Raw genomic sequence first — 27920 nt, forward strand, 5'->3', positions numbered from 1 at the left:
GTCATAGCAACAGTTGGTTACAGAAAACAGGTGTGTGGTTTAACTCCTCTACTTGGTGTACAAAAAATGTATAAAGTTCAATCAATATTTTTCTTTAAACACCATACTGAAATGTCTAACTTTGATTTTCAACTACCATATTCGACAAAATCAGCAGTTTTGTAATCAGTTGTTTCATTTTCAGAGAAGGTTTTTAATAAAAACTGGTATGAAGGTTAAAATTGATGATTTATAAAACCCTAGATATGTTTGTAGGGTCTACACCACAGTCACACATTGAAAATACACTGTTCAAATCACTGTAATTCTAAGCCAGTTATTTAGATATATTTGACTGATTTAGAAAAGGGGCACTTCTCAAAATGCCATAAAGGATGTGCGCTTTAAGTCGAATACGGTGCATGTAGGCCTACGAAATCTGCTATGCAATTTAGCATCACTTGATAGCAGTTTTGGTTTTGAAAATATGTACACAAGTTGATACAAACATTCACATGAAATAAAAGCATGATTCTTCTATAAAATAGTGCAATATTTAAGGCTATCTTTCACAGAATTCTGCAAATGTTACAATTTTCGAGTGCAAGGGTTCGCATGGCAGCGGTGTACATGTACAACCATCATGCGTCATAAACACAAAATGTGCAAATAACTAATCTTTTATCACACTTATATTTTCTAAACATTATTTAACATCAATCAATGCTGTAGTTGAAAATAAACTTAAAATTTGATCAGGATACAAACTCACATTATGTAACATGATGACATTGGATAATGAATACTAAATTACTATAAATGGTCCTTATTCTTTTCAATAACATTGCTCTCTATAATCATAACACAAAAGGATAGATTTATAGTTTTAGGTATTCATATATCAGTATGCTGTGATCAGGCAACTTGTATGTAAATTTGGGCTAATCAGTGGTGTAGCTGGGGAAGCTACCCCTCCCCCCCTGTAAGAAATCCCCCCCCCCCCCCTCCCTGTGAAAAGTCTGCCCCATGGGATGCTGGTTGGCGTGATATTTAAGATTTTAGGCCTTTTATTTTGTACTTTGAAGCCCATTTTTGACAATTTTTGTAAATTTTGCCCCTTGAAAGTCCCCCCCCCCCCATCTGAAAGAGTCCTGGCTATATAATGGTACTGGGGCTAATCCATTTGCGGAATCTGTCATCCAAGTTTGTTACTGATCAAAACATACTAATTACTATCAATGTGAGTTTGTAACCATCATGGATTTGCTGAGCCTCTTCATTCAAAAAAAAAAAAAAAGCATAAACTTATAAAACATCTTACTGTGTCATCATCAGGTGTGAATACAGTTCTATTGCATCTTACATACATGTACAAACAATTTCTTCAAGGAATGATATATAAATTTAATGAAAGTTTTTTGGAACAAACAAGAAAAAATGTACATTTTGTAGCAGGTACATCTATTTTATTTACATTTAATAAACACCCTGTTTTGGGAGTTTGGCATCTCAAGTATTTCATAGTATGAGCAACAATGGTTTCATTTTCTATGACATCTTTCCATAATCTCCAATCAACAATGATAGTTTAAACCCTTTCCCATGTTGTTTAAAAGCATTTTGTAGAGTCAAATACATTCAAATGTATGTACACGAACAAAGTCCTGGGTATATTGGACTATTTGAGATCTCATTTAATAATAAGGTAAGTTTACTGTCTGCTCAGAAGCTGAATGATTGATATAAAATGTACTAGAACACATTACCAATTGCAGTGTTACAAACCATATATTATTATTAGTCACAGAAGGAAAATTACCAAAAGCAAGTTACATTCATTTTGCACTTGACTGTGTACTGACTACTGTCTATACATTTTCACCCTGATGTGGCAGTGACATCAGTGCGCATTTCATTGCACGCAGCTTCAAATCGCTATTGTCGCTTTAAAAGCGCTGGTGTACACATGCACACACTTAAAGACGTCACTGCCACATCAGGGTGAAAATGGTGTAGTTATTTTGATGTACTTTGTTTATTTGGACACAGATCCTGCCCAGAGAGATGCCCCACACAATGAGATGTATTCTAGATGTTCCTTTTGAAACATTTGTGCAGTCTTCAAAGTTGGCTGTTCTGAATGAAATTCATACACCCTCCTATTGCTCCTAAGGAAGAAATGACCTTGAACTCCTTCACAGAACTCCTTCCTGAATGTATGGAATATTAAGATCATGTACATTAATTGTACCTTCATTAGGGGGGGGGGGGTGTATAAATTACAATACACTGGGTCATTGTAAGTTTTTCTTGCAAAACAAAATTAGTTTCCATATCTCCTCTTGGAAGTTCCCAATTTGATTGATGACCCCCCCCCCCCTTGTAGCTGCCCCTTGTTTGGAGGTGGAGAAACATACTTTGATTGTAGAAACAGGTCTGTTCAGGGAAGCCTGTCTGTTCAAATACATTTTGAGAGTTCAAATTGGACACTTCATGAAGGTGACCCAATGTACAATCAATGTTCGTATGGTAATTATCAGGGGCAGTGCCAGGGCTGAATATTGGGGGGGCATAAATGGGGGTTCCAGTGGGCTGGCCCCTTGCAGGGGGCCTGAAGCTGACGCTTTTTTATGAATAAGTATAGAAAACCCATAAAATTGTCATAATTTAACAATCTAACCCATGGCGTTGACAAAATTCAGTTTCTTTCCTTTCTGATTTTTTTTTTTGCTCTCCCTTTTAGGGGAGGGACTGTGGTGTCGCCCCTGGTAATTATTGGGGAAATGATTGAAAAGTTTTTTAACACCAATTCACCATAAATGATCTCTGTACAATATTGCCTCTGGAACATTAAAAAGTTGTGACATAAATCGCTCAAATAGGAAACTCTCAAACACCAAGTTCTATTCTTCATTTTGAGTCTAGCGTTCTCAAGATATTGGAATACAGCACAGCATCGAAAAGACGGACCTGCTCATACTGGAATACAGCATAGCGTTTTCAATAGTGTTTTCTTTGGCTTCCTCGGTGGGTCTGCTGCTTTTGCTGCCTTTGCTGCTTTCTTCTGTGCTGCTTTCTCTTTTTTACTCGGCTTATACTTTCCACACTTCTTTGTCTCTTTTGGTGGTGACGTAAATTGCAGCGCTGATAATATTCCTAGATCAAACACGTCTTTGAGATTGTGTTGTGTTAGTGCGGAACACTCAACATAACTGACTGCGTTGATTCGTTCTGCTCTTTGCATCGCCTCCGATTCTGTTATTGGCACCTCGTTATATTTAGCTAAGTCTATAAGCACATTGACATCAGTTCTCAAGTCACATTGGGTGCCAATTAGAATGATTGGAGCCTTTGGATTGTGGCGGCGAACTTCTGGAAGCCATTTCTCCAGAACGTTGTGGAATGATGTTGGAGAGACGACACTGAAACATAGCAAGAAGACGTTGGTTTGTGGATAGCAGAGAGGACGTAAGGAATCAAAATCATCCTGTAAAGAGACAAATAAAAAACAAAGAGAATCTCGTTATTTGGTGTACTTTCACTCTCCACACAGGTGTCAATTGCAGACTAATAGAAAATACATTATTAAAGGAGGATTTTGTGATCCTAGCATCCTCTTTTTATGACATTTTCAGTAGATATCCACGAAAAAAGCTTATTTCCAAAATTTCAGTTGATTCCGATTTTGCGTTTGCGAGTTATGCATGATTATGTGTATTACACTGCTCCATAGACAATGTGTTGTAATTTCGTTCTGGTGCACCAGAGCGAAATTCAAATTTAGCGATTATGTTGCTAAAGCTAATTAATCTGCAAGAAATATTTGGTACATAAACATTACATTATGTAGCCAGAGGTATCCAGTGGTGTAAAAATCTCAACTTTTTTTGGGAAAAGTGGGGGGATGAGGCTGTGGATCACGAAATGCCCCTTTAAAATGAGTAGTACAAACTCATCTAGCCCAGTTCTTGATATTTTGAGAAAATATCTCTTGACTTTTTATGTGTACGTGTAAGCATAGATTAGCCCTACTACAGGGCCTTTTTTTCTTTCTTTTTTTACTATGCTATACTCAGAGATACGCTATACCCCGAGAACTGCTTAACCCAGCGGTTAGTGGGTTGTGAGCTATCACTGGGTTTTTAGCAGTTCTCAGTTTATAGCATGATGTCTCGGAGTATATACATGTAGTATGTAAAAAGAAAAAAGGCCCTGTGGTAGGGCTAGCATAGATAGTGTATGGTGTAAGGCTGTGCCTAGCACTCCAAGCATTTAAAAATTTGTTTTGGTCATAAAACTTAAAAGCAATTGGTAAGGTCATGCATGTGTGCATATGAATGTGTTCCTTTTGGATTGTTTTTTTTAAATCACACAATGATTTCCTCATCTTTTCATCACACAAATTATGATCTCCTCATCAGGGAAATTAATTTTGATGAGATGAGCACAAAAATGTATTAAATCACTTAATAATTTGTAGAGAAGATTTGCCACGAAACAGATTTTTACAGTGTACTTTTGAGATTAAAGATCATTCTGTGGTATTAAATGCTGGATAATTACATAATATCATAATGCAAAAACCCAAATAATCCCAAGATTAGTTTCCCTTCTTTGATCACATTATTCCAATATTTATACATGTAGTACATTATGTAAGCACCATGAGGTGATCACTGTTTCAGATCACAGAATTTTCAGGTAACAATTCAACTGCCTATGTACTTTAAAAAATGAAATTGGGGAAGGGAGGGTCTGTAATCTGTATTCGTTATGTGTGAGGGTGGTGTACTTGTGTTGGAGTAGATGTGTCTTTGAAGAAATTTAAACCAAGCAAGAAGAATTGGTAATCCATTTCCCAGTTTTAACAACACTGCAGTTTAAAGTGACACAAAAACCTGATGAATGTCAATATCGAGCCGATGACATGTCAAGTTTACAGCACTTACTGCTGAATGCTTTTAGGGCAGCAATAGATAAACCATTTCTTTGAAATCAGGATATGCTTGTGTGCAACATAAAAGGGCCATCTGCCAGCATGTTCTATCTCTATTACCCATACATGAAAGTTCACCTCAACTTGATCTGTTTATTATTGTCAAGTCCTTGGATTGGCCCAGGGCCAGCCATATGGTAACTGACCCTTGTATTGTACTCCCATCTGGTGTGTTTGAACTTCCAAGTAATGGTCTTTGGAGATTTTATTCACTTGACAATAAATTTGAACTTGAACATGGTCTGATTTACATACATAGTGCAAATTCAGCAGTCGATGCATGTATGATATCATAGTACCAACTACCAAGGCCCGTTATACTTAAATCAATGTAGGCCCTATCTAAAACTAGAAGATGGAGACTAGTCAGACTGGACTCGGACTGCATAGCAAACAGTTTTCAAGTTCAGTTTACCACATACAATTTTTTACAAAACATGTAAGATGTGGCACTGCATTACATGCACCCTACATTTAAACCTAGATGAACATAAACTGTGAACACTGAATGATGAACTTTGGATTTGCTGACAGAATTGCAAATTATTGAATACAACTTATGCTTGCAACTGGTAAAAAAACCAATAACAACAACACATAGGCCTACATGTAATGCACCTCAATAACCCAGTTTAATCCTTGAAAATTTCTGATTTCTAAATTCTATCTTGGAAATGACTTTTTCCCAGCTTCAATTTTCTTTACAGTAGAGCTTGGTATTTTATTTAGTCACAATATATGATTAAATACAAAACATATAGGGGCCTACAGTGCAGTGCACACTAAGTCCTTGACCTCATCAAAAGATCACTAATTTTCAATGAAAAATAAGCCACCAGATCAATATCAACATCAATCATTTATTGATAAATATCCACAAAATTTCACAGAATCACACACAAACCCACTGATGATGTCATCCAGGAAACCAATAAATGATCTTTTGTTACAAATTACACTGAACATGCTGAATGGGGACATGCACACAATCACTAGACTTACGAGTCATTAAAATACAATTTAATGCATTGTCTTTTTCGTTTACCGCCTACTGGTATGGCTTTTGTATGCACATAAGTGATTTTACTGGTCATGCTATCAAGTAGAAATTTAGACCAAATTTGAAGATCTTATTGATCAGTATTACAGGAAATTCACATTTCATTAATCTTTAAAATGAATGACCATGGTGATTGGTGACATAACCTTGCTGGCACTGCCAGTGAACACTTGATGAAAACTTGACTAATTATTTTCATATTATAAGGCATTAAAATCATGTAGGCCTAGATCTGTGTTGAAAGTTTGAAACCCAACTGGTATCAAAATTTGCCAGGACCAATTGCTCATTTTGAAAGGATTAGTGGCCTATATGGGAACTGGCTCTAGCATGGGCTTTAGCACTACATTGTACATTTTGTACTTAAAAAATAAAGTTTAAAATGCAACATCAATGCAGTTTGTAACTTGTGAATTGCACCATTATTACAATACCCTATCCATTCCATCCACTACAATACATTGGCCAATCTTATGGATTTCACCATTTCCCAAAGCTGTAAACCAAAGGTCACTGAGCTACCAAAGCTACAGGTTGATGTGTGTTGACTCAGGGACCATACACAAAGTCTGCAATACTCAAAGCATGACTAGTACTGACTACTCGGACTCAATGCTCACAGCAATGAACGTAGTATTTTTCTCACAAATTATAAAGCTGATATAATTACTCAACATTTTAAAATTCAGTAATTGACACAGTGGAGTCTCTCAAATTGTAGGTCTCTGTACAATGTGTATGGTTGAAAATATCTAGAATTAGAAAGTTCAGTACAGTACCCAAAAAATATAATTATAAGGCCAGGTACACTGCACATGGTGTTGGGTTGTTTTGGTTTGGTTGGTTTTATCACCATATTTTGCACCTAGTGCACAGAGCTAGCAATCTCAACCATGCATTGCTACACTCCGGTCAAGTTTGCACAACAAACAAACTTGTTTTGCAGTTTGATTTTTCGGCTCACTGAACTGTAACAAATGCTATCTGTTGCATGGCGCAATGCATAGGTCTATCCCTGGAAGAAAGTTTTGCATAATTGTGTCTGCAAATTGCGATTATATCAGTAGTCCTGTAGTCATGCATGTAGTCCTGCATTGCAATTTATTTTATGAACAATTTTACAGTAGCTATCTTTACTCAGTGCTCCCATTTAATTTTCCAAATTAAGTGTCACAAAATTAAGACTGGTTTGTTGGTAAATTAATGAGGGCATATAACAAGAAATTGAGCTTGTTTAAACCTGTTTTAAAAGTTAAAACTTTTTAATGAGGGCTGATCAAGAAATTGAACTTGTTTAGACAGGTCTGTTAATTCAATGAGGACACATTTACAGTTGATGACCTTTGTGCAGATACTTGATGACAAAGTGTGCAATGTAAACAAATGTTCCTGTGACTCACTGGATAATCTGTGGATTTGATTCAACCACAAGATTATAATCAATTAACCACATCATCATTTATCCTTGTGTCATCACTAGCAATCATCAAATTATCCATCCACATCAAACTAACCTGGGAGAATGGGGTCCATGAAATGCACAAGCAGAAAGCGGATTTTTGTTAGCTTTTTACCGGTACGCCGATATAGTACGATACCGGACTACCAGTATAGGAAATGATTGAAGGAAAATATCATTAATTTTAAATGTAAACTCACCTGGCCTGCTGTGTCACATATTTGGAGTTTGATTGGTTTACTGTCAACTCTGACTACAACTGAAATATAAAGGAAAAAAAAGATGTCTAATTAATTAATTAGTCTACAAATTTAGTACCGGTATTGTTTGTTGTCAATGTTCACTCAGTCAACAGTACACACAAATATTTTAAAAACACAATTTCTTTGCTGCCTACTCATGTACAAACATGTAAGAAGCCTGTTCTCCGTCCAAGCAAAGTGGTCCAAGCTCATTCACAAAGAATACACAATTTTGTTTTATAGTATCTGGGCAATGATATAGTTATTGTTATATGCATCATATTTGACAAAAGATGACCTGTGACTCTTTCTCATTTTCATTAATTTTACTCTCTTTCATTATTTACCTATGGCCATGGGCCTACGTATACTGATGTAAGACCATAAATATAATTTATGCTTACAGATTGAGAAAAGATTTGAAATTTTGGGTTTAAAAAAATTAAAATGAGAAGAAATGTGCAACTTTTGTAATCACCAGGAAACAGGAGGGAATCCTTGAATGTTTATTATTGACTACATCCTGTACATGAACCCCACCCCACAACTAGTAAAACAAAATTGTCAATAATAAATGAAAGTTTTGGCCGAAATGAATCAAATGATGCGGGCAAGTGACAGGAAACTTGGAATCAACTTTTACTGCTATGTTTATGTCATCTCACATTCACAAATGGTTGTAAATTTTGTAATCAGACCAGGACTAAATTCTTTTCAGTTTTCACATTCAATTTACTGCTTGTAACATGCGCGTATTTTGGGGCTTTTAGCGCCAGCCCCCGGGACAAAGCAGGCGGCAAAATCAAAGGGCGGCAAAAAGAGGGCGGCGGAAGAAGAAGGGCGGCAAAATGAATTAGGAAAGAAAAAAGGTCGGAAAATGTGAAAAATTGGACTATACATCAAAATGTGTTGCTTTTGGGGCGGTAGCGCCTAGAAATCCTTTTTTTTTTTTTTTTTTTTTTTCTCTCTCACTTTTTTCAAACGATCGTAAAAAAATTGGGGCAACCTTTTGGGCTGTTGAAGAAGGGCGGCAAATTGGATTTTCTTCAGCCCCCCGGGGAAGGGGCGGCCTCGGTACGCCACTGTGTAACATACATAAAAAAAACTGATACTGTAATACAACAGGAATGTCATAAAACCACAATTTCAACTGATGCTTCTGTAGCCACAATCTGCCACATGTACAAGATATGGTAAATCTCATAATTATCCCCAACTTTTGACTTCTTTTGTTCCTTTATTCTTCCTTCCTTTTTTCTTGGACATTACTCAATTAAAGAGTTCTGCTTTCACCAGGTATGCCCACCATCACACTATTGTCTACCTGGTGAGTCAATGCAGTCTGTGTACTTTCCAACAATACACATTTGTGTCAAGGACCACAGCAAACAGTTGGTCCTTTTCCAATTCACTTCATCATAGCTTTTGGGTATGTTTCTAGAATACCATACTTTAAATACAATAATAGGCCTCCTCAAATGAATTAAACTTTTGTTATCTTTTCTTCCATTCACATGGGACTGATTGAATAATTGCTATGAACAATGTTGCATAAAACCTTTTTTTGTACAAAAGCAACTGAACTGAAAAGTCATTCAGTGTATAATTCAGTGGGTTCCAATTCTGTTAACTGGTATTCCAGAGGTACATGTATACTTTTAGGCCTTTTGAATTAAGCAAAGCACTAACCTAACCCATACCCTAACCCAAAATTTTTCAAATTGTTGAGTTGACTGGAAGCAAGAAACTTGAAATTTACAAAAAGACACAGGTCATCATAGTTCATACAAAATATAACTTTAAAATGAAATACATTTTTAAATATTACTGCTACTAGTACTTGTATGTAACTATAGCACATGGTGACAATGGTACACTATTTTATTTTGCAACCACCTTTCGCACTGGCCGACCATCGCATGAAAAGAACTGGGTCACATTTGCATCACGGCATACTACGCAGATTGATCCCCGAATCGGGCAGTACGAAAGATCTTTGCATATTTATAAAATAAGTACAGTAATATTCAGTATATTTACATCTGTAGTCACATTGAATTTGTATTGTGTAACATTTTTAGTACGGTACACATGACATATACAAATTACAATAGAAATAGAATGTATTTTGGTATTTTTTGGCTGGTCAATGCCATTTATTTCCACTAGAAATCATGATGCTCACCAGAGTAATTGTCAAAAGCTGTTGGCACATATTCTACAGGATAACCATTAGTTGTATAACTAACAACTAAACTAGTCTTTCCAATGGCTCCATCACCAACAAGCACACACTTTATCTTGGCACAAGAGTCCAGATCTTGGAAAGAATCTGTCCTTAAAATTAGCCCTGTTCTGTTGTTATTGTTCCCCCCTCGCCTTTCCTCTTGCGGGGAAGCCTGGGCCATTACAGCCTGTGGATGAGCATTGGGTGGCATTGCACTTCTTTTATTGAAAGACTCCAAGTCACGATAGTCGTTAGAGAAACCAGCGAGAACCATGGCAAAGTTAACACAAACTTTCTGCAATCATTGTGTAGCTGTACATGACCATTTCAGTACCACTGACACGCTGCACTGTACAGTATATCGTGTCTACAATTTGTATCCAGGAGACATCAGTTTTAAAACAGCTAAAAATCCATAAAATCAACCAGGATTTGACGATTTTATATCAAAGGTTATAATTCCAAATGTGTATAGATCCTTGTTGAGTAGTTAGTGGGTGATGTCAAGCTCGATCAAGTTTATAAAATCCGAGTAAATAATCCAGTATTTTCAATACGTTAGTCTCGTAGAGAGCAGCTGAAGTCGACATCCACTCTTCTTCGTGAGGTTTTTGTAAATGATTTCACGAATGGCACACACACACCACCACCGCGGGATCGATGGTTTGGATGGTGGTGTGCTTCATGCAAATGAGTTGGTCACCGACAGGGCAAGGAGAGGGCAGTCTTGCGTTTTCTGAAAGTTAAAGTTCAGGAAAGTTGAAGCAGGTGAGTTGAAGTTTTCTGTGCTGATTCCACCTGCCTGATTCCACCTCTAATTCTGCCGATTCCCTCAATGTTATAATTTATTGTTAGGACACATCATTTTTTCTAAATTATTGACAACATGCAGCAGTTTTCATATAAAATTGACATTGCTAGGCTATGCTAGTATTGCTAGCAGTTTTCAGCATATAGCATCTGCCAGGAAATGCCCTTTTGTCTATTTTAAAAGATTAATTTATGAGACGGTCGACTCGAGACATCTAGTATTAACACTAACTTGCAAGTGATTCATGTTGATTTTTTTTAAATAGTCATAGGGGCCTAAACTTGATCAGCAAATTTAATCTGAAAATTGAAAGAATAAAAAAATATGGACAAATTGCTTTATTTTTATGTTTTGATGAAATATTGGATCCCAAACATGATAATGGCCTGAATATTATTGTTCTCGCTACATGAGTTTTAAAATATTGGACTCGACAATGGCCCAGGTCCATATTTTTAAACTCATAGCTCGACCAATAATGAATATCCACATTGATCAGTGTATTTTGTCTTAGAAAGATACGGTAGATAGGCCTAGATTTTATTTGGCAAATTCAAAAAACATTATACAATACCGCGTACACCAAAACAGAATAAATGCATCACACAACATATTTATAAAACAACATACAATGCCAAGGATAGCCCAAGAAAGCCCTTATTTCCATTGGGGTCCTTTATAAAATTATATTAAAACATTTTAATGTACATTTTAATTACATATAAAATTATTGCACTTTTGGTGAAACAACTGCATATGATAATAACTGCATAATTATAATAAAACAGATTCAAATCAAGATAAAAAAATGGCTTTCCGATACTCAATTAATTATAACCTATACTAAAAAAAAAAAATTCCAAATACCTCATGACCCAACCCCCTAAAATTCTATCTTTTGGGGGGTTAGACTCTCAATATTGTGGACCCTAGATGCAAGAGTGGATACAAAATCTACCATTGTGCGTGAATGGTAGATTTTGTATCCACTCTTGTATCTAGGGTCTTTGATATTGATCAATAAGATTGAACGTGTATGACGGGCCGCAACACATGAACAAGTGAACAAGAAGCACTCCCGTTTTATTCATTGATACTTCCTGTCAATCATATTGACAACCCCTCTTGACACTTCCTGTCAATCACATCAGACTTGAGGCTCCTGAAGGGGGAGGGGGGCATCGATACGAGACCTTCTCTGCATCATCGAGGAACGCTGAGGGGGCGGGGGTAGGTGCAGGAGGTGATGTCACTCTCCAGCACGAAGCACGGAAGCTTTTGAAATGCTTAAACTGTATAGGCCTACCTGGAATTATGAATTTCACCTTAAAATTATGAATTTTACCTTCTAAAAGGGAGGGGGCTAGGGTACTTCCCCCCACCCCACATACCCACACCAAAATTATTGGGGCCGCCCAGGCCAATGTACATTGACATGTCCTTCTGAGATCCCCATGTATACTAAGGGGCATCATCATGTTATGGGTTCCGAAAGCTCAGTCCTGGATTCTCTATAGCAATAATGAAAGGCTATAGGCCTATTCATGCTTACCGACCGAGCGCAAGTAGGCCTATAATTTCAAATCAATGGTCCATTTGGTTAACTTTTCTTGATAATTAACCATTTTGGGTGTATTTTCAACTTGATGGATAAAAGGTTTATTCAACCAATTTCAACGGTGCTTCTTTTTCCATACCGTAGGCCAGACTAGGCCTACACTTGACCCTCACCTCCGCACCTTAAATTCTTCTTCAGGCGCGATTGTTGTCCGCATTAGTTATCATCTAGCAGCAGAAGAGAAGCTAAAAAAAGACATGCTGATAGCCCCTGGTTTTGGCCATTATAGGCCTAATTTCAACACGTCTCATCCCAGCTCAGCATATATGCCTTCAAACGTAACATTGTGTAATTTGTGTTTGAAGGCCTAATACAAGGCCTAAATTTGAAGACCGGCCATGGGATGGCCCCTGTTCTGAACTTCATGGGCTAAGTGTAAAAATGTGCATGTCCCTTAGCCTATACCCTCTAAATGTAAAAAAAGAGTGAAAATCTCACTCCCCAAAAGAGTGTTTCACTTATAAAACCACTGAAAAAAGAGTGAAATGTGTTTTTTTTTAACTTTAAAACCAGTATAGAAGAGTGAAACCCACTCTAAAAGAGTGAATTTTAACTCTTTCAAACTCTGTGTTGTCCTTCATAAACTCCTTGAACGAGTTGAAATTCACTCTTTTAGAGTGGGTTTCAATCTTTCTAGAGTGGGTTTAAAGTTAAAAAAACACATTTCACTCTTTTTTGAGTGGTTTTATAAGTGAATCACTCTTTTGGGGAGTGAGTTTTTCACTATATACATTTTTTACACTTGATTTGTCAAAATCCATTTGTCTATAATTTGAGGGCAGTATACAAAACCCCTGACATGTTCGCAGCTCAAGCAGTGCCTGTCATGCTTAGTGTGCTATGTCTTTAATGAGTCGCAAAAAAGTGACATTAGGCCTAAACGTAAAGAGAATTTAGAGAACCCAATCTGCAGGGGTATACAGTGGATGTTGCATGAAGACGCTTGTTTCTGTGGATTTTTAACCTCTATAAAAAATGAACAAAACTAGACATGTGATGTGATCAAGAAAAAGACCAGCAGCACACCCAGCAGATGGCGAAATTCCCTGGTCCCACAATCCTTTGCCAAAATTTATAATTTAAAAACACATTTAGCTCCTAAAGTGAGTGTTCGAGTGTAGTTACCAGTCTATAAATAGCTGATAATAGTTTGATATTAGTTATTTACAAACAATTTGTGATCAATTATTAAATAAAAATTTTAATTATCCTTTTAAGTTTATTGTGTTTGGTACGTATGCAAAACATTCTAGAAACTTGCTTCACGCTTCGATATTGCCGAATTCTGCAACCATTGCTATCGATGATCACGCGTCTGGGCTGGTCAAGAAGCTAAGTTTGTGATTTTTGAAGAAAATATCAAGCCTCAGGTGAGAAAACGATACATGAACTGATATTTGAAGAATCGCATCTAAAATGTTGTGAAAACAGTGACTGTCCATGAACACATAAACTATCTAGCTGTCAACTAGTTAGTTACTACTCATGACGTACTACTAGTACTAGTCATGCTAGTAGGGAGGACGACACTTTTTAGGTTTTTTCAAGGAACATCTACAAATTTGGTATCACTGTAAAGAGCATTAAAAAACTTAGACAATGATACCAAAAACAACTCTATAGCTCAAAGTATGGGGGAGTTATACGTATTTAAAGTTGTGAAGGGTAGCGGTATTTGTCTGTCAATTTTTGTGTGCGGTACGTTGGATTTATTTGTCTAGCACTTGTATATTTTTACAAATAACACTTACAAATCTGGTATCACTGTAAAGGGCATTAATAAAGAAAGACAATGGTACCACAATCAGCTCTATAACTTAAAATATGGGGAGGTTTATGCCTATTTAAAGCCATGTGAAGTTTACTGTTTTTTGTGTGTCAATTTTTGTGTACAATACAGGAGTATTTTAGAGACGATGATATTGCCTCCACCAAGAAATAAATATTGTTAGTAAATAAACAAGTAAATTTTGGAATGAATAAAGGAATAAAAAAAAAAGAAAATTAATAAAAAAATAAACAAATGAATATCAGCGCTCGAAATAAGCTGGCGTCCTTGCGTCAAATACCCGTGAAAGTAGGCGCGGACCCGCAAATTTCGACGGTGCGGGTCCGCGTGACCCGTAAAAATTGAACCAAGCAAAGGGCAAAAATCCTAGTTTTGTTGTTCCACTGAAAAATCCGATTCATATAATACGTACAGCTCCCTGAGTAGACTTTCATTTTAGTTTCCCATCAAGTTTTCAACCAGGATCGCCGTAGCTAATTCTCATTCTTGAAATTTCAAAGACAAGGGTCCGGGGTCGGACCCTTGAAAATTGGTGAGGACCCTTGACATTTCAAAGGCAAGGGTCCGGAGGACCCTTGGAATTTTGTTCTTATTTCGAGGCCTGATGAATATGTAGGTAATCATAGCCTAATCTGATGTGACCCATGCAACACATGTTCTGCCAGTGATGTTACTTGTGAACCTCATCTGACACTGCACTATTCAATTTCAGTATTGAAAAAAAATACAAAGGAAGTGAAAAAAAAAATGAAAAAATATTACACAGATTCTTAAAGTATGATAGAGTTGATTAAAATTAGTAACAAAAATAATATCACTTGAATTAAGTGTGTGTTTTGCATTTTACCACATACAACATGACCCGATGTCCGCTACATCTCCCACCCCGGCGTCAGCCCGACCAAGAACACTGCATGCACCGCCACCTCACCATTTCTCCCCGTACTGTCGTATTTTTACGGCCAATTGCCAGAACGGGTCATCACAGTAATTTGTTTTTGCGCATTTATCTTGCGATGGATTTCTGCACAAGAATGACCACAAACATCTTCAGAATACTCTAAAATTTCATATTATATATAGGTTTAATATAGGTTTAATCAAAGAGCTTTTAATAGAAATAGAGTCGCAATAGATTATATAATCTTTTGTTCGTTTGATGCCGATTAGAAGTTGCGACAGGCTATTCATAAAAGTGGTACCATTGTTTCGAATAAAGGGGTTCCGCCATTAAATTGGTCACTGATCCGGCAGCATATTAACGCTCTACACAACAGGCGAGTATCAATAAGTGACCACACTACAGTCATGTGTAAGGGCAGTCATGTGTAAAGTGGTACCATTGTACTGATGTATCCCAAATGTGTGCTTGTGTGGGTCTGAAGACTATAAGGAGGCTTTAGCTGTCGATGCAATCATCTTTACCACCCACGTGACGATAGGTGTTTCATTTAAATAAATTGAATGCTCTTGGTGATCGATTACACATTAGAATGTATGAAGGCTGCCACGCCCAGTCCATATATCTATATTACACTATAATGGTAATCGCTATACGTATACATGTAAGTATAAGTATAGGCCTATAAAGGTTGTTTTAAGAAATTTCCATTTAATTTTATTTTAAGAAGATCATAGTAGGCACCCAAAGAGGGGAGGGTGTTGGGGAGGGGCAGATTCACCTCTGTGAGAAGTCTTGGGAGGGGGGAGGGAGGAAGAGGGGAGGAGGGGATATGGAGAATGAGAGAGGGCTGGAGGAAGGGAGAAATAAAAAGATATAATAAAGACAAGTAGATAAATAGAAATAGGCCTATAAGGAAAATGATGGGAATGAGAGAGGGAGGGTGAGAGGGACAATGAGAGCGAGGGAGTGATAAAATGTAGGCCTAGGAAAGAATAAGTACAGAGAAGAGAAAAGAAAGGAATGATGAATTACATTTAATAATAATTATTAGGCCTATTATAATAACTAAACACATAACAGCACTGGGCAGCCATTCGACTATGTCAATGCCTTTATTCGTTACATAATTAAAACGCCCAGTCAGATGTATTTCACACCTACCAAACACAACTCACCCAATTTCGCAAACTGGACGTTGAATGTACACTCTCATGAATATTGATTGGCAACATTTTCCAATATGTCAGCGCTCTAATCGGAAACAATAGAACAATAGACCCTGCAGAGCGTTGGGTTTAATGACCTCCTTCCGCTCCATTTTGGCAACTTTTTACGCCAAAAATCATGAAAATCTTACCTACAAAATAGACCTCAAAAACCTAGAAAATTAGGGGCTTTCCCCAAAACAAGCCCCGTCGTGTTTGGTATGAGTGCAAACGTCACGAAATTTCCTATAAAATGATGACATCATCCAGGTAAGTCTCGTGAAGTCTCGTGGATAAATCCAAATCGAGATTTCGTGAATTTCAAGCAGACGAAAAAATGGCGTCCCGTCGATCGAGTCGCTACGGTGTAACTCCTGAACTTCAACGACTTCACGACGTTAAAAAACATGCTTAATGTTCTTTTTTTGTTGAAAACTTTAAATAATTGGAAAATTTCATCTTTAAACTCTTCAAAAATAATTTCCTAGTGTATTTTGAGTTTTGAAAGGGTGAGAAATGGTGAGTTGTTTTCACTAAGTTTCACACACAAACAGATACAAATGCGTAAATCATCGTATGCGGTGGACTCGCTAGTACTAGTCCTCAAGATCTTAAAGTATCTAGATCTTGAGTAGTCCGAATAATCAGACCAAGAACAAAATATTACGCTGACTTTCTTATTCGGCGAGGAGGACGATTTCGACCTCCTGGTTTGTTTACAAACAGAGAGGTAGACAAAATACCGTTCCGCTCGTCCAAGTATCAGAAGGATGGTCCACAATAGCGTGATTCACGTAACCTGAATTATAGGGATTAAAAAGCTATCACGTAGAACCATGTGCTTCTATTGTCCAATTTGCCATCAAGATTTCATATGGAAACAGTTCAGACCCAGTACACGATCATGTCAGAAATTAATATTTTGTTCTGGGTCTGATTATTCGGACTACTCAAGATCTATACTTTTAATTGTAACAACAATTAAAAGGGCATTTCGTGATCCACAGCCTCATCCCCCCACTTTTCTCAAAAAAAGTTGAGATTTTTATATCACTGGAAACCTCTGGCTACATAATGTTTATGTACACAAAATATTTCTTGCAGATTAATTCGTTTAGAAAAGATATCGTGAAATTTGAATTTCGTTCTGGTGCACCAGAATAGTCGGGATTATGCACTTTCAGTTTCTCACGCGTTTGAACGGGAATTGGATTGCGTACTTTTTTGATGTCTAGTGAGCAATTTCTTCAATATTTTGAGAAAATTATGTAAAATTTTCTATTCTATATTGTTTGGTAATAATGTCCTTTGCCAATAGTATGTTTAAAGTTGTAATTTTGTGTTTTTGATCGCAAAAAAAAAAAGATCGGATATTTTTGTTCCCGATTCGAATTCTGAACCCTTCGCAAGGGTGCCGATTTCGCAGAACTTTGACAATAATTTTGCCTTTTTGGACACTAAAATGCATTCGATCCTTAATTTTGTTTCAACCGAGTCTTAAATTAGCAAGCACAATAAGGTTGGTACACTTTTACATGTATATACATTGATAAAATTTTAAAGATTTTTTTTCAAGTTTCTAGCCGGCGCAACTCGTTAAGTGTGGATTTTCCATTGACATCCAAAATGGCGTAAGCCAGTCCTTAATATACATAGGTACAGCATATATAGGACTGGCAAGCAAGTCTACACCAGAACGAAATTACAACGCATTGTCTATGGAGCAGTGTAATACACATAATCATGCATAACTCGCGAACGCAAAATCGGAAGCAACTGAAATTTTTGGAATAGGTTTTTTTCGTAGATATCTAATGAAAAATGACATAAATAGAGGATGCTAGGATCACGAAATACTCCTTTAAAACATGATTAACAAGTCATATGGTACCTAGATTATTTTCATGTTTTACTCGCCGATCTTTTCTTTTAGACCACCCGAGCTATATAAGGTTAAAATTGTGAATTTATCAAATTTAACTTTTGCATCAAGGTTAAACAAGGGTCCCAAGTTTTTAGTTATTAAAACATACTTTTACTTAGTTGAGCAAGCTTATAATTTTGTTCCAAAATCCATGTTTTTATCGCAATTTTGGACATAAAAGAGCTGAATGCAAAACCTTCGCGTAACACAAGCACTTCATTAAGTTCATGTACACTCGTTTTGACAGTGATTTATGTTCGCGTATCAGCATTTCCAAACGCGTTTGACAGTTTTTTACTGCGTGACGCAATTGTGAATTTATTCAAGGTGGCGAATTTCTCGAAAAACCCGATGCATTTTTCTTTTAAAAAAATCACTCATTTCACAAATTCTTTGCCACTTTCCACTCATCAGATAATATCTTTACATGTAACGAAAGTGATGCTGATTTTATGAAGGTACGTTTCTGGTTTTTCCGATAGTTTTTATATTGTTTTTTGAGACAAAAACTTCTAATAGGTGTTTTCACTTGTTTTCAAAAAGTTGTTTTAACCTTTGTTTTTTACCCCATAATTTCCCTCATTTATCAAAGCCCTGCCCTCCTTCAAATATATTAAACCTTGACTTCAAAGTGTTTGGCAACTGTTTAATCTTGATGCAAAAGTAAACCTTGATGCAAAAGTACCCGGTAATAATTTAGTCCCTATATAGCGAGGGTGGTCTAAAGGAAAAGATCGCCATTTTCTCAATTTGAATTTTATCCTTTCTAGGTATGACTGCTTTTATATACCGTAACATTTTCGTCAATTCCCAATGTCATGATATGTGCGCTACGTTTTTAGGCTCCGCGATTGCCGATTACATAGACGAGAGCAACTGATAATCAGCGAACCTGTGCAGTATCGCTCTGTTATTCAATCGCGCATTGCGTGGTGCATGGGTGACATGTATTTTCAATGTAAAATGCCTGTACGGTGATCGACCCAAAATAAAAAAATCACCGTATAGATCCCTGTACTAGATACTTTTTACCGTCCATGTGTACATGCATGCTATTTTATAGCTAAAATAATAGTTTCTCGATCATGAGAGAATGAATATACTGCGTGCACTGCTAATGTTGCAAGTTTAGCGGAATGACATGATAGCGCGATCGATTGTGCACGCACAGGAAATGCAGCGCTACTCAAAGCGTGTGTGGTAGGCGTTGTACGCCGACGCAATTGTCATTGCGTGCCTTGAGCTCTCATGATCAAGAAACTATCTATTATTTTAGCTATAACTCATGTCAATGAACTGTAACAACTTCAGTTCTGTGGCAATGCATGAAAATGAATGAATGAAATGCTTTTACTCATGTATTACAAATGTATGCAGTCATAACTACACTGGGTTTCAGAGAAGAACGGCACTCACTTGACCAGCACATTTCAAGAGTTACTGCTGCTAAGCCTAAGGCAAACTGTTCACTTGGCTTTGTTCGTCAAAATATCATGAATATGAAATCATGTAGTATTAAATAGGCCCATCAAATTGCTTGCGTACACAACTCTTATAAGACATGTGACCCGTTCTGACAAAACCAGGAACAAGTGGCATTTTTGATATTTCAATAATTTCATGATTTGAAAAAATATGTAAGCATGTGACAATAAGCTTCAAAATGATACCAAAATCATCATTATTATACACATCGCATCAATACTTTTCAAGATATTGATAATTTTGTAAATGATACGGTCTTGATATTTTTGCAGAACGGTTATTCTAAGTAATGGGCTTATTAGTTTCCTGCTTTACACAAGATTGAATAGGGATTTTAGGCTAATGAAATGAAATGATTAGTTTCCCGTCACCCGCCCACATCAGTTTCAATTTCACCAAAACTTTCATTATTTTCATTAAAAAGTCAATTATCTGAAAATTGAGATGGAAATAATCAAAATTGAAACTCTCAAAATGTCTGACATCCCTTGCTGATCATAGTTCAACTGTCAATTATTGATTAAATGTTGATTTTTTTAAAATCGGAATGTCATCTTTAAAGGAGGGGAACGTGGCCTAGCGGTTATGGCTTTGGACTGTAAATCCAAGGGTCGAGGGTTCGAATCCGAGGTCCGCCTGAGCTTGGCTGGCTCTTTGTGTCCTTGAGCAAGGCACTTCACTCTACTTGCTTAGTGCTTCGGAGGGCACTTTAAGCCGTCGGTCCCGTGTACATGTATTTCTGACATTAATGCAGTGTGCACGTTAAAGAATGTCACAGGCTATTCAAAAGAGCAGGGGATCATCCGGTACTGTTGACTGTACTTCAAAAATACACTCATCTACTCTAGGGTCCAGAGTTAAAATAAGTACATCTTGTCTGTACGCAGTGCGATAATTTATTTATTTATTTATTTATTTATTTATTCTTTCTTTAGGCAGGGTAGCCCCTTCAATGTTAATACACTGATTTCCAAGGAGGCCCTGCAGCAAAAAGTATAAGATTCTTAAACAGAGATTAAAAACAATTTTAAAATGATAAAATTACATACAAGTACATCGATTATATTAAATATGCTACAATTATAAAATTACATAACAAATACACAGATGTTCTTATAATAATGTAGATGGAATAAACAAATTTATGAAGTAAGAATCCTATGCTTAAATTGATAAAGACTCATGGATTCATAATTACATTTTATATCAGCAGAAAGACTGTTCCAAATTTTGGCAGCACGTGAAGTAAAAGTCCTTTTCCCTGCATTAATATTCCATGCTACTTCATGGAGATTAAAGTTGGTTTGACTCCTGGTACCTTTAGAATGCATGTTGTACATGAAATTGAAATGAGATGAAATGTAACTAGGAGCCATACCTTTAAGACATTTGAATATTAGAACCAACATTTGGTTAGTCCATCTATCATTTAGTTTGTTCCATTGTAGGATACTCATCATATCATTAACAGGTGTTCTAATATCAGCAGATAAGATAATGCGAGCTAATCTGTTATGCAGAATTTGAAGAGTGTTTGAAAGATCAGTACCACAATTAGACCAAACAGAGCTACAATAATCAAAGTTTGGCATGACAAGTGCATTAGCAAGCATGATGAGAGTATCTCTTGGAACAAAATATTTAATACGTCTAATAATACCACAACGCTTGGAAATACATGAAGACATTTTGTTAATGTGATTTGACCAAGACAAGATAGGGTCAAATGTGACACCAAGGTATTTGTATTCATCTACACGCTCAATGTTATCATTATCATAATATATGTGAACATTATTGAACTTTTCCAATGTATGACGAGTACCAAAGACCATAAACTTAGTTTTCTTAACATTTAAAGTAAGATTGTTACTTTTGAACCAATCAGCAATATGATCAAAGTTAGTCTGAAGTTCTGATTGAAGAGTAGAAGGGTCGTACATATGAGGGAGGCACTAATAAGGAAGAAGAAGAAGGTCTATAACTCAAAAATATGCCTGGCGACTTGTTCCGGGTTTTGTTGGAGCTGGTCACATACAGTGCTGCCGTATGGGATCCTTATTCTCATTGACAAATTGGAAGCTGTTCAAAGAAGATCTTTTAGATTCATCATGAGCGACTACGGTCGTTACAGTAGCGTGTCAGATATGATGTCTGCACTGGGTACCCAGTATTGAACCCCTCGCTACTCGTAGGAAAACTTCCATAAGGCATGTGGGGGGGGTGTCTCCTAGCAATCCCGATACAAAACCTGCTGCACCCGGTCAAGCGTATATCTCGTCATTCTCACAAGAACTGCTGGTCATGTTTTTTAAACTGGGACCCTAAAAAAGGTGGTGCTGTCACATTTTGCTAAATCATTTTGTCTAATTATTCCTATATTTTTGCTAAAATTCATCATGAACAAATGGTTTTGGTCTTATTTTGAAGATAAATTATTAATCTAATGAATTAATAACAAATATAATTAAACAAATGTATTAATTAATTACAACAGCTTAATTAAGTTAATTAGTCAGGGGTGGTGCCGGAAGTGGAGGAGCCGGAAGCGGAGGAGCTCTGTGTAATTCCAATGGGAAGTTGGTGTTCATTAATAAAATTTATGCACTTTGTTGCCTAGTAGAAGTGAAAATGCATTTGCAAAATGTTAATCTTATTTTTTAACTTTCTATAACTATAATTGCCAAGTTAATCTTAATAAACTTAGTAATTAAGGATTTAATAAGCTTTTAATTAATGAAGTGGAATGTGGGTCATGCAATAAAATGGGCTTTAAATTTTGCATGCATATGAAATAAATTTCAATATTGTTTTATATTTGAAATATAAAATAAATCTTCTCAAAGGAGATTATTACAGTCAAAGGATTTAATCTGATGACATATTGATCTCTGGTTATTGTTAAAAGTTTATTGATGTAGGCTATTTGTGCATGTATATGCCTACATGTACATGTAGTATGTACCTTTGTTACTAATTATTCACTGTAGGCCCTATATTGATTTTTGGAACACCCTATACGAATTGGATATCTAAATTTGATATTATAGCAATTCTTTAAACTATATTGAATATATTTTCCAAATTTAATGGCACTTAGGGAAATTTTACATAAATTAAAAAATTTAAAATACAACTTTTTTCACACCCTGTATAACACAATGGGCTTAACAAATATAGTGCAAACTATATATTTAATGAAAGGACTAACTGTGTACATTGCAAATATCAAGTTCATTTTCCAATTTAATATACTATGTAGAAATATTGAAGTGGTAAAGAAATTAAATTTTTCTGTATTTGTCAATGGAATCACCCTGTATATTTTTTGGTACACCCTGTATATCCACTCAAACTTTACAGATTTGCAATCATGACAATATATGCTTTCTAAAAATGTATACTTTTACTAGTTTGGGTGAAAAGTTTTTGAAATATAATCAGAAATACAAAAAAGGAGTTCATTTTTGACAAATTGCAAGATGTGACACAATTGGGTCCCACCTCAAAAAACATGACCTGCTATATCCCATAATTGAATACCTGAGTGGAAGAAGGGCCCAACTCCATCAAAACTGTTTTTGAGATATTAAGAAAAAACTTAATATTTGGAAAAGTTTTAAAGACAGAACGTTTTCATCTTCAGGGGACCTTTAATACATGAACATACAATAGTACATACATTCGAAATTATATTTGATGTTTCCATGGCAGCGGTACAGGTCTTAATACGAGTTGGAGTTGGGCCCTTCTTCCACTAATATACTGCAAGTGCCAGTTCTGTGTTATAAATAGCTACAGAAATTACGTAATCACCATTAATTGAACAAGTACAACTTAATAATATGTTAGCAAGAAAATTTATTGTAGTGAAAAGCAGATTTCATGGATGAACAAAATTCCTCTTTAACCCTATATTTGTGGAAGAAGGGCCCAACTCCATGGAGTTGGGCCTTTCTTGCATGAAAACCATGATTAAGTGTACGTGAAAGACTATTTAGAGAGTGGATTTTGGCTCATCTTTCACACACAAGGAAGATCAGTCTGCTGGCAATAAAATGCTGGGTCTAACTCATTTTTGTAAAAAATTGGAGTTGGGCCCTTCTTCCACTCAGGTATTCAATTGTCAACTGTCCAGTTTTACCCTGGATTGTCCCTTTTTCTGTGTCCCAAAACATTATTACCTAATACAAACAATAGGCTATCATCAATGACTTCCGGTTCACTTCCGGGTTTACGATCAGACTTTCGCCAACTACTGACGCCATCAGTGTTCATGTATACATTTGTGTACATACTGTATTCCTAATTACATTAATCAGTAATTTAACATTATACTTATAAGTTTTTAACATGAAATGTGCATTTTTTACAGTGCAAAGAAAAGTATGGCTAGTAGACATAAGTCTTGGAAACGGTGGGAAGGTAAACAGCAGCAGTCTTCATCACAGCGGATATCAGATGAATCTGATTCCAGCTCAGAGATAGAGGATGATGATGCGGAGGTATGTAGAGGTACCTCCTTCCCAGGTAGTATCTGCAAAGTTAATAAATTGCAAAACAAATTCCTTTTTACTTTGGAGATACTCAGTCTGCTCTACAAGTCTACTAGGCTTGTTTGTACTTTTTCATACCGATTCCAGGAAAATTATTTACAATTGTGACATTTTTGAATTTTTAAAGAAAATTTGGAACAGATTTTGGAAATGTAATCGCTTCCATCCCCATGGTGAGATACCACCGTAGGGGAGATTGGGGTTAGTTGAAACATTTTTCACAAAATCGTCTTTTTAACGCAAATCGATTACTTTCAAGAAACACTAACCATATCAGTATAAACATACATAGTCATACATGATACAAATACAGCCTTAAACTTTATTGGACCTGCTTATGATTATTCACATAAGGGCGTGCGCCATGAATTGGGGGCCAAATGCGTTACATACTAAAAAATTGAACAATTTGCATGTTTTTGTACTTGGACTGATCTACATGTAATTCATAAACTGTTCATCAAAACCCTATAAAATTATATATCACTGTAAAGCTTAGGGTACCAGGAATACACATGTACAAACAATTGGTCAATATACAGGGTGCCACAAATGTCATATAGGGTGGAAAAGTTAAATTTTGGTTCAAAAAGTATACAATTTTGTTCCTCTCTTACTTACTAACAAAAATTCCTGTTCTGCTGAAACCTTTTTAGATGTGCTAATAACATTGTAGGCTTCCAAAAAAAGCAAACTTGTAATGAGGAGTTATGTTGCCCAACTGAGATACAGGGTGTTCAAAAGTTGTACATAATTTTTATGATTTTTATAACATAATCAATCAAAACTTTTTTCCTTCATGACCTACACAAAAACCAATGGCATATATTTGAATTCCTCGTCAAATTTCCATCCAAAAAATGTAAACTTTTACAGCAGTAGGGCAACTCCTTCAAGAAATATGACCTTTGGAACATTTCGGAGCATAAATGAATGCTAAACACTTAACGTATAGGAAAAGCCTAGAACCCATGACACAGAATGCAGCACACTTGCAACAAATTAACTTAGCTTGGAGTAAAATTGGTCACATTTCAAACTGGACATAAATACCTAAACAATGTACATAATCCATCTCAATACCTTTCTGGGTTATGAAGTTACAGTAAAAAATATATTTGTGAGGCGCTAAAAATCAACATTCCCTATACTTTAACACATGCCTCAACCGTAGGATCCTCAACCGTAGGATCCTCCACCCCTGACTTCACATCGTTTGAATTGCAATATCTCAATAAGTAAATAAAGTGTGATGTTCTTTCTTTCCACAATTAGAGCTAGATAAATAAGCAACAAAATGAGACCAAAACTAGTTCAGTACCCCTCTCCATTCTTGAGATCTAGGACAAAACGTCCTGAATAAAATGAAAAAATGTAACGCCTCCACCTTTTCCAATACCCCAATTCATGACGCACGACCATAATCCAATTTGAAAATTTGAAAAAAAGTGTTTCAACTAACCCCACCCCTGGGGTAAGTTGAAACACGGCTTGTAAAAATTTCAAAATAATTATTATTGTGTTAGAATGAATATTTTAAACAATTATTATTGTGTTGTTAGGGTTATACTTCCCTTGAAGGCACCCTTTAACATACAATCAGTGTGAAAAAATGAATAAATATATATGTGGGAGCGGGTCAATACTTTGGACACAAGGTGACGAGTGTCACCATGGACCAAAATATGAGAAGCCTAAAATATTATAAAATGTACTTTCTGTGTGCACTTTTTGCTTGTATTATTGCTTTTTAACCATATTAAAGCAATATTGAAGAAATGGTAAACATGTTACAAATTTTTAAAAAGTCAAATTTGTAACCATATTTTTCTATGCGATTTTCACGTGTCAACTAACCCCACCTCAAATGTTTCAACTAACCCCGATGCCTATTTTTACATTTCAAAGTTCATTACACAAAAGAAGAAATACAATAAAACTTTTATTTAACATTATTCTGGGACTTACTACCAGTGCTTATGATACTCAAAAAATAATCCCCTGAATCTTCAAACAACATGGAGATAACGATCTTTTCTGAGGGGTATAAAAATTAGTCAGTAAGTCAAAAAACTGATATTCCTTTCCCAAGCCAACACTGGTGGGGCATCAGTGCTGTTGCTAATTTGGTGGATGACCCTTACTAATACCTATTACTAGGTGCCAGTATTTTACCAAATTAATTTTTTGTGTCAGAAAAAAATACAATGTTTCAACTTACCCCGCGTTCCAACTAACCCCAATCTCCCCTACTGCTATAAACGATGGGCTGTTAATAAAACATGTTTTTGTTTTTAATATCAAAACTGCTAACTAGTGCAATTTAACTCAGAACTTGTGAATCATATTATTTTTGTACAGGTCTCAATATGAGCCTGATGAGGTACAAAACACAACAGATCTGACCACCCACCTTTAAGATTGCTTCATTGATTATTTTTCCATTTCAGGGAGTCACCCCACAAATAGAAAAGGACTTCCTTAAGACGTTGTCTTTCGTGAAAAGTAAAGACCCAAGAATTTATGAGAAACAGAACAAATTCTATGAGAGTGGAGGTAAGTTGTGGCCAGAGTTATATACCAGAGGTTATATACTAACTAGTAAATTTCATGGTAAACTTTAGCCTGTGTGTATTAGAATCCTGCAGGGCAACCTGAATATCCTAAATTCCAGTGTCCGAATTAAGAAAATAAAAGGGGTTGTCCCACGGACAACCAGGTTGTAATTTCTGGTTGTCCACCAAAGTTTTTGGTTGTCCGTAAGCTGCCACAATCTGAAAGAACTACATGTGACCATTAAAGTGGAGTGAGTGTAGTCAATTTATGAACAGTTATACTCTTAAATATTTAACAATTCATCAGTTGTGTCAGGTTTGAGCAAACTGACATGCTGAAAAAGTGACTTTTGGCTGTAGATCTTTGGTTGTCCGCCAGACAACTAGAGCATTATTTTTGGTTGTCCGGTGCATGTTTTGGTTGTCCCGGGCGAACGGACAACCAAAATTTCGAACACTGCTAAATTCCCAGAACCCTTGAAAATATTGTAAAAGGAGAGCAACAAAATGTTTCATTCAGACAAAACAAAATGTTGTTCAACAAATAGTAAGTAAGGACAGAAGTTAAATTCATTGTTCTCCTTTAAAAATTGAAGACCTTAGAAATAAAAGCAGGTTTCAAAGTTCTGCCTCCAATCTTAACAATTCAATTCTGTGAGGGTTGCCTCTTGAAAGTTTTATTCATAATGTACGACCCTATTACCCATTGCCATTTGGTTACAAATCGAAAATTACCCCTAAATGACCTTTGACCCCAAATCTGTGTACACCCTATTAGCTAATGACATAATTTTCTCTGTTCACAGATGATTCGTCATCAGAGGCAGAGAGCAAAGACACTGTCAAGGAGAAAGCTATGTACCTGAGAGATTATGAAAGGAAGATTATACTGGAGAAGGGTGGCCAGTATAGTGAGGATGAGAGTGAGGATGATAGGGGCAGAGATAGCGATGAAGAGAGGGAGAAAAGAGAGGCATCACCTACTTATGTAGAAGAACAAAAACAAATCAGAGACAGGTTGGTAACATGCTATGCAAACCTGGATATAAGCAGACTGGAACCCAGGAGCAATTCGTTCCTGGTTCACTGGGATTTTACAAGCAATATTTG

The 27920-nt window shown here is 36.2% G+C and overlaps 2 protein-coding genes across 3 annotated transcripts in view; one reads left to right on the forward strand and one right to left on the reverse strand.

Moving 5' to 3' along the window:
- Positions 1–2247: 2247 nt before the first annotated feature.
- LOC140169414 (cell division control protein 42 homolog) lies at positions 2248–10591 on the reverse strand. Its single transcript, XM_072192675.1, has 3 exons — positions 9922–10591; positions 7695–7753; positions 2248–3466 (listed from the first exon to the last, which is right to left on the reverse strand). The coding sequence occupies exons 1-3, from the start codon at positions 10235–10237 to the stop codon at positions 2954–2956; spliced, it is 888 nt and encodes a 295-aa protein (XP_072048776.1). The 5' UTR covers positions 10238–10591; the 3' UTR covers positions 2248–2953.
- Positions 10592–13668: 3077 nt separating this feature from the next.
- Positions 13669–27920, forward strand: part of LOC140169423 (protein KRI1 homolog) — a 33619-nt gene continuing 19367 nt past the window's right edge. The window contains exons 1-5 of one of the 2 annotated variants that reach the window (XM_072192693.1): positions 13728–13762; positions 18629–18672; positions 24075–24204; positions 26706–26811; positions 27617–27827. In XM_072192693.1, the coding sequence (XP_072048794.1) occupies positions 24088–24204; positions 26706–26811; positions 27617–27827 (434 nt within the window). In that variant the 5' untranslated portion in view covers positions 13728–13762; positions 18629–18672; positions 24075–24087. Of the gene's footprint in view, positions 13763–18628; positions 18673–24074; positions 24205–26705; positions 26812–27616; positions 27828–27920 lie in introns of both variants that reach the window. The other variant, XM_072192686.1, reaches the window with a different exon arrangement.

The sequence above is a fragment of the Amphiura filiformis genome, chromosome 1, assembly GCF_039555335.1.
Source record: "Amphiura filiformis chromosome 1, Afil_fr2py, whole genome shotgun sequence".
In the NCBI taxonomy this organism is placed as follows: Eukaryota; Metazoa; Echinodermata; class Ophiuroidea; order Amphilepidida; family Amphiuridae; genus Amphiura; species Amphiura filiformis.

Bases quoted from the DNA above. Each gene is read 5' to 3' on its own strand.
- LOC140169414 (XM_072192675.1), bottom strand. From the start codon at position 10,237: ATGGTTCTCGCTGGTTTCTCTAACGACTATCGTGACTTGGAGTCTTTC. The intron at 7,754-9,921 runs GTGAGCATCATG...TTTATATTTCAG, and splicing joins AGCTTTTGACAATTACTCTG to TTGTAGTCAGAGTTGACAGT. The intron at 3,467-7,694 runs GTGAGTTTACAT...GTCTCTTTACAG, and splicing joins TATGTGACACAGCAGGCCAG to GATGATTTTGATTCCTTACG.